The following is an 8,081-nucleotide window of genomic DNA, read 5'->3' as shown; positions in this document are numbered from 1 at the left end:
GACGATCGATGTGAGGGGTGTGTACTGTCACCAACAAAAGCCACCTTGTACGTGTCGACCAACGCACACGCACAGGTTCCGAGAAGAATAACCAAGGACGACCTCACCTTTGCTACTGCCTCACATGGAGTTGCAAAACAAAATAAAGATCAACAGGAGCTAGCCAATGTTGTTTCACATGGATCTACACAGATATGCATCCGTCGACTTCACACAAAGTAAATTTACAACTCCACGCCGGCGATCTACATCTTCTTATAATAACTGCAAACGAGTGAAGAATCGATTGTGTGCACTTCTGCATTCTACTCGATCGGAGTACATAGGAAGTAATATTTGGTATCCCATTGTACGTTCTCCATGTTATTTCACGTGCTGATTCAGACAAAGATTTAATGCTAACCAAAGAGTGTGTGTAATGATAGTCTTTAGTAACAGAGCTATACCCATGTAGGATCTGCGTCATACAACATAAGTTAACTACCAAAAATACATACACCTTGTGGAAAGTTCACATAAGTGAAACACCGCCAGCTAACTAGTAGCATATGATAATCTAGTTCCAACACTATAACAGCTCCACACAGCTGGAAATCTCTCTCGACAGAAGACACATTACAGCATGTCACCGGTAGCCACTCGACGACCTGGGTTTACCACCATTTGGCGAGTTCAGGTGCAGAGAAACGAATATCACTCCAATCACGACTATCAGGCAGCCGACAAGTGTGCTGAAGAATAGCGCCCCAGGCTGCCTCGTCTGCACAAAACCATACACTCCCCCAGACGTCACCAGAATCACATCGGTTAGACCATCGCCCGAGAAATCCTCGAGGATCAGCGCGTGGGTCGGAGGCGCTGGGAGTTCGATGGACGCCAGTAAGCTGCCAGAAGGAGAGATCACCACGGCCTCCTGGTCGCCGCCCGCAATGATCACCTGTTTCGGGTCGTACGCCCACAGAGAGAAGGCCTTGAGTGTAGGAACCACGATGTTCTCCATCATACCAGATGGAGATGGAAGGTTGGACCATGTTGCACCTGTCGATAGTTGCCATCTCCACATCGCATCATGACCAAGTAGACCTGGAGAGTACGAGGTCACCTACAATGTTGCAAAAAAAAAAAAAAGTTAGGGTACTATTGGAAATAAACCACCGCTGTTGATAATTTATTAATGAGAGAAAAGCTAGTATCTTGATTTCATGCATATAAAACCAATTAAAAAATGCTAAGAGGGCTTGGAGACAGATAAGGATAAATAAGTATGCACCAGTCTCAAAACCCACACATGTCAGTAAGAAACTCTACAATACATTTTGTTTGATATTTCTCCAGATTACCTCACTTATGAATTGTTCCCTGCATATGGAGCAACCCTGCCTAACTACCCTACATGTGCACTTGCAAAAAATAACAGCGAAGAATATGCTGACCTCTCCCCGGCTTGTTAGAAAGATGATATCACCATGACTTCCTCTTCTGTGTTTATGACCATCATCTCTCTGTAGCAGAATAGGGGTTGCCACCTCTAAGCCACTTGGATCAAATGTCCTCCCAAAACTTCTTGAGAAGTCACCATGATGGAACAGATTGTAATGGTTGTAATGGCAGATCGAAACGTTGAAAAGTTGCTCCCGAACTGGTACACCCGATGTAGCAACTGCCCAACAGGGTTTTAGGACTTCCATGGACCCACTAACAACAGTTTGCTCAGCACCATTTGCACCGACAACCTACAAAAGAATGAACCAACAATCTTGATAACAATGATTAACAAAAAGATATCAAACAAGGCATACCTGACAATCACTCATTCTTTAGAAGAATTGCAGGAAAGAAATTGCCAATTTCAGCAGACGGGGATGAACTTACATAAAAATCATTAAAGTGGAAGATATGATACTGACTGTAAGTTGGGTCTGTGTACACTAATTCCCTCATTTCCAATTCAAATTAGTACACCTCAAGTTCCATTGTGAATATGAACGCTGATTATTTGAGGTGAACTTGGGGGGGGGGGGGATTCATTTATCATGTTAACACTAGTAGTTCAAGCATTCACAGATTTTGGCTAGTCATTTAAGACAAAGGCAATATATATTTCATGACAAGTGAACTTAATACTTACTAGGACAAAATGATAGCAAGACAAGTAATAATAATACAGACAGAACAAGCCATGTTCAGTATGATCTATGTTCATGTTTGAGGGACGAAAAACTAACTGAAATTCCTATATACCATTTGAACCAATTTGTTTAATGATTGAAAAGGCCTAGGATGGTTGGCAGGCATTAAACATCTTAGGAACCTCTTTGTGGGACTAAAGAGAGTACTCTCTACGTTGTGTCCTGGGGTGTTGGTGAACGTCTCTTCCACAATTAAAATGTTTTGATCAATCAATGAAAAGGCAGAGATCTTGTCTTCTTTTAAAAAAAAAAAAAGCGATTCCGACAGGGGAGGAACCCTGTGCCAATACAATAAGAAGATAGGTTAAGAATTCCAGAATTCATTCCCAGCGTGACTCAAACTCTGGTTGGTGGGATGCGCCACTGCGACCCAACCACTAGGCTACTGCCTGGTTCTCTCACAAAATTCGACACAACCAGCCGTGGAAAAAATATAGTTACGCTCCAAATTACGGACATAAAATACATTGGCAGTGGCCTGAAGGTATTATTATCCAGACCTTAAAATGTGCACAGATTAAAAAAGCTTGACACTTTAACACACCTGAACATGATCTAGAACTCCATCTCCATTAATATCTGCATGAAGACCTCCTTCAGTCAAATGAAGCTAAACATGCAAACAATATCACAACAAGTCAGAGATGACTAAACATAAGATTGTGCAACAGAAACAAAAAAATGTTTATAAATACACATGAATTATGATTCCCTTAGAAGGAACAGGGTTGCTACAGACACTAAAAACGTATACATAGATACTGTACAACCGCAGATTGATCTATCAAACATTTATTTGCATTCAACAATGTTAGTTTAATCTCCATTAATATCTTGATGTCACCCAGTGTACCATCAGTTATTTGCCTTGTAAAAAAAGGCAGCTAGCTTTTATACATGAATACATCCCTATTAAAATGAAGAAAATGTAGAGCATAAAATAATCAAAGAACCATTTGAAAAAGCTGGATCGGTTTTCTTTTAACAAAATAAATGAGCCGATACGTAAGTAATAGCAGAGAGCGAGCAGCAAAATTCACTAAGATGCATCTTGTACCTTGCAAATTGTACGTCCAGATGCTAGATGAATAGCCTCAATCCCTTCCTTTTCATGTGCAACAACAACATTAGGAACCCACCAAACTTGAGTATGGTTTGTGATTGTAGGAATATAAAGCCTGTTAAGAGACTGCGATAGAAGCCAGATGTTACATTCATGTACAAAGTGATACATAAGGTCTGTGGTGCAAAGGAATATGCACTAGCTATCACAAATTTCAGAACAGACCGCATTATGCAGATAGAAATGTGCCACTCAATAACTGATGAGTTCGGAAAACTATACGTTTAGAGAATTACATAAATCCTAGAGGCAAAGGCTATAATGTTATGGAGAATACATGAAGGTGAAGTATATTAACCAGGCTTGATCCCAATAAAAGTAATCACAAGAGACATTAGCATCAGTTTACAGTTTTGCACCCTTAGCCAGGGAACGACAGATGCCAAATAATAAAGACTTCAGTGCTATATATTACTTATTTAATCATAAATAGACATGAATAGCTGTACAGGCATTCCATAAAAAAGTATATACAGTAAGTTTGGTTAATTTGATTTTATAGCCATCTACAATATAATCCCTCCGTTCTAAAATAAGTGTCCCAACTTTTTCAAGGTACGGATGTATCTACAAATAAAATGGATCTAGATACATCCACATCTAGACAAAATCAAGAGACTAATTTTAGCACGGAGGGAGTAGTTGTCAATTTATAACTCACTATTAAAATCTACCAACTAGAGTAGTCGCTCAAACATATCCATACTATGGAGACTTCAAGATAACTGCACTCGTGGTCAATTTGCAACAAAGAGAAGATAGGTGCATTTTAACATTTACAGACGTAAAAATATCTTATACCTTTTTCCCTTTAGCTGACCCAGCCAGATCTGCAGCTTTCCCGATCGCTTTGGTTAGTCTAGTAGTATCATCCTTTCCGGGTGGATTATGTTCACTGGGCTTGTGCACGTTATTCAAAACATTTTTTCCTTGTGTTTTCTTTAACTGTTTCCTTTTATGCTTCTTAAATTGTGCAAGGTGTAGGGAAGTGTCCTCTCTCCTATCCTGAAAAAGAACAAAAAAATCATGCCTAAGTTAGAAATAACCAAAATACAGTAACTGCACTAAAAGATAACATGCATCTAGTCTTACCCAATGATGAGGCATGGCACCAAGAACTGATTCTCTGAATTCCCGGCATTCATACTGCCAATTCATAAAACACATTAGGTTCCGGTAAACAAAATAATACTATGTGAACCTACATAGCATCTCTATGGTCCATGTCCAAATCAACGTGTGAAATAGTAGCAAAATTTTGATATCATATCTTTTCTTTATCAAATGAACTGGTATGATGATTGCTATGTAGGTAAAGCTGAGAATGGTTGGGGACCTCAACCGTATCAAAACTTTGACCAATTTAGGCAAACCAATTGTGGACTCACACCCAAACTGAACTAAACTACGTGATATCTTCACCCGAACGAAACCAAACTGATGACAAGAACTGTGGTTTCAGCCTGTGGTTTGAGCTCGGTTACCCACTCGTGCACCTAAAAAGCTCCCAAGTCAAGAGCTAGTTGAACATGTTCATGCGCGAGAACTCATTTCAACGCCGTCCGCTAAGACGATGAGTTCCTCCATGGGCGATGTGCCGTGTATGCACCAGTAGTGTCAGGTTTGCATGTATCGGTTTTAAAAGTCTGGTACATGCCTGGTACTCTCAGCATCATCTCGGCTGCTCGTCGAAGCCACCAGCGCGCTGCAGCTTCCTGACGAACCTGAACAGGCAGCACCTCTCCAAGTCGCTTTTCAGCGCCGCTGGCACCGTACCACCACCCTCCCGCTTCTCCGGCGAGCTCGCGCTGTTTGATGAGCTACTAAGCATGTCGAGCTCGAGCATGAAGCCCGTGCCCCCATCCTTTGTTGAGCGCGTGCACCCACTCTCTGCCCAGCAAGGGAGGTGGCGCGCCGACCGCCCTCCTCCGGCGCCACAAGCTCCACCAGGCTGCCACCGTCGGGATCGATCAGGCCACCGGCACCGTATTTTGTGCGGGGACGACGGGACAGCCTTGCCCGTGGTTCCCCTCACCACGATCCACACCCACCCACGCCGGAGCCTGAGACTGACCGAATCCCCATGGCAACGGGTTGAAAAGGCTGCAGTTGACAGCAAGGATGCCGACAACTTTCGGATGCATGCCGGTCTTTGAAAAGAACTAGACGATGACGCTCACCTCCTTGCTCATGTTTTCTATGGGTATGTTGGGCGTGAATGTTGTGCATGGACTCGTGCAGGTACGGGGGCTTCTAGAGGAGGCGGTGAGAATTCGGCGATCGTGTCCTGGAAGGCCAATAGGATGTCGGCGTCGAACTCCGGCGACCCGGCCACCGACCGCAGCACCACTCCGTCGTCGTCGAGCCCAAGGCGAGGCTGCAACTGCTCACACTTCTGGAGGCGGAGAAGGACCAGGCTGTGGTGGTTTACTGGTTGTCGCTTGGACTCGACCGAACCAATCCAATAACCGGTTCTGGACTACGATTCCTAACTATTAGCGACCGAACCATTCAGGCCCACACCCAACCATACCCAAATCGTTTCTCCGTAAACCCAACCCAAACCAAACTTATGTCAAAAAAAAAAAAAAAAACCAAACCAAACTGATAACAGTCCACACCCATCACGACCCGAACCAACCAAGCCCAGAGCAAATAACCAAACTATTTAAACCAGTTAATCAAAAACCATTCCCAGCTTTATATGTAGGTCAACTCCCACGTGCAAGGATAATCTAATATTTGTAGGCAAAATATGGGCACAAGCACAGAGAACGATGGTTATAGTTGCTAAACAAGAACAAATGGGTGTCAATAGCATATTCTTCCTTAGTACAGGCAAATCACTCTGGTGGATATCAGAGGGGATATTGGCATTGTTTAAGACAATGCTACCTATCCAAGAAGATGATCACGATAATGAAATGAAGCTAACAAAGAATAAGTGGGGACAGAATAAAGGACTTACTTAATGTGAACACGAATTCTAATTATTTCATTATCAGGGGTGGTGGACACAATTCTCACCTCACCAGGATGGCGGCTATTAAGGGCGTGAACATCAAGCTTGTAATTGTGTTGTGGTATCATCACTGAAGCATCTGATGGCTGTGACTGGATGTTCTGCCGTGTCGAGAGAAAAATATAAGAACAATATGTAAAAGTTAGATCTCTGTTGATAGCTATTCCAGCTTACTTGCATGCTAAATAGGAACAGAGAGCACATATAAGTGTTGACACCAGTGGTGTCAAATTTACCCGTGGTACATAGAATTGAATGCTTGAACATGGGACATACCTCATTCTTCCGGCTCCATCTCAATGAGCCAGTGCGACCAGAAAAGGCATAAAGCGCAAAATGACGCACGTCTACATTTGTGCCCTCCGAAGCCTGCAGGACATAACCCCCAAACAGCTTAGGTTTCTATCAAGTTACGGGGTAACATTTTTGCAGCCCATAAGACAGTGCAAGCTAAATGAAAGGTTGGAAATGCAAAAAAAAAAAAAAAAAAACCTGTTTCTCACTGGCACTTCTACGGTGCTCTTCCCTGCTGTGTTCAGAGTTCATAAAGTCATCGAAAAGATCTGCCGACTGACAAACAGGTTATGTTGTTGTCTTAAATCATCAAGGTTAGGCAGAAGACGGTGGTTAATGATTATGGTGATATGTGGGATAGCATACGTGATGTTGCATCTCCATCCTCCCTCCGACGATGACAAGGCCAGCATCTCCATGCTTGAGTGTGTAATTGGTTACAGATATGGCGACCTCACGATGGCGCGCGGCATGGGGGAAGTCGTCCTGGAGGTTGGCCTCCCAGAGCTTCTTGAGGTTGTGATCGAAGCACATGACGACCCATCCGGAGGTGACGACGACGAGGACCTGCTTGTGGACGTGGGCGGCCTGGTAGGAGCGGTCGACGGTGCCGACGGCCATGGCCACCGGGCGCCTGCCTGAGGCGACGCGAACGTTGGCGGGGAGGAGGGAGATCTCGGCCATGACGCGCGCCTCGCGGAAGTCGTCGAGGGTGGTGGCGGTGTGGTGCGCTGGCGGGGGCTGGAGGACCTGGATGGTGGCGTCGTGGGTGGGGAGCAGGACCTCGGGCCTGCCATCGCCGTTGAGGTCGGCGACGAGCGGCGGCGGGAGGCGGTCGGCGTCGTGCTTGATCGGGTACCCGTCGTCCGAGAGGTGGTACCACGCCTCCCGGAACGAGAAATCGCCCTCGTGCTGGCGGTTGAGGGAATGGTTTGCTTAGGGTTTCGGTCGATCCTCGTAGGGAAGGAGAGGAGAGGATGGAGGAGTGGCTCACCTGGAGGGAGAAGAAGACGGCGAAGGCGGCGAGGAGGAGGATGCCCAGGTCCCGCTTCCTCATCTTTCACGGCGGCGATCGACTCCGGCGACCTCGACCGGATCTCAGGAGGAGAGAAGGAGGCAGTGTACTAGGCTTCTAGCAGCTACTGCTGCACCAGAACGACGAGCCCATGGGCCGTCATCGTCATCTTCCTACACCTGGGCTCTGCGTTAATGTAAAATCTGCTAGCTCACTATCTTATCTTTATCTTTACTATATTAGGAAAATGCTTGAAATCAATCGACCGATCGCGCGCATGTGGGTTTCTGTTCCGCGCAATCACTAGTATGGGTCCCACCTACGCTCGTTGTTGCATGTTCCTGCCTTTCCTTCTTTTTTCCTGTGCCCGCTGTTGCATGTCCACTAGGGTGGCTACTACTTTTGCCTCGTCCTGTCTTTTCTTGCATGCACGGTTGC

At 45.0% G+C, this 8,081-nt stretch overlaps 1 protein-coding gene across 1 annotated transcript; it reads right to left on the bottom strand.

Moving 5' to 3' along the window:
* Positions 1-391: 391 nt before the first annotated feature.
* On the bottom strand, positions 392-7,827 carry LOC127298617 (uncharacterized). Its single transcript, XM_051328458.2, has 11 exons — positions 7,623-7,827; positions 6,995-7,540; positions 6,827-6,904; positions 6,611-6,703; positions 6,340-6,435; positions 4,405-4,458; positions 4,114-4,317; positions 3,247-3,378; positions 2,734-2,799; positions 1,434-1,733; positions 392-1,102 (listed from the first exon to the last, which is right to left on the bottom strand). The coding sequence occupies exons 1-11, from the start codon at positions 7,683-7,685 to the stop codon at positions 626-628; spliced, it is 2,109 nt and encodes a 702-aa protein (XP_051184418.1). The 5' UTR covers positions 7,686-7,827; the 3' UTR covers positions 392-625.
* Between the last annotated feature and the right edge of the window lie 254 nt (positions 7,828-8,081).

This window comes from Lolium perenne, chromosome 5 (genome assembly GCF_019359855.2).
Source record: "Lolium perenne isolate Kyuss_39 chromosome 5, Kyuss_2.0, whole genome shotgun sequence".
Taxonomy (NCBI): domain Eukaryota; kingdom Viridiplantae; phylum Streptophyta; class Magnoliopsida; order Poales; family Poaceae; genus Lolium; species Lolium perenne.
The sequence above is the reverse complement of the archived record's forward strand: the minus strand, read 5'-3'. Positions and strand labels throughout refer to the sequence as shown.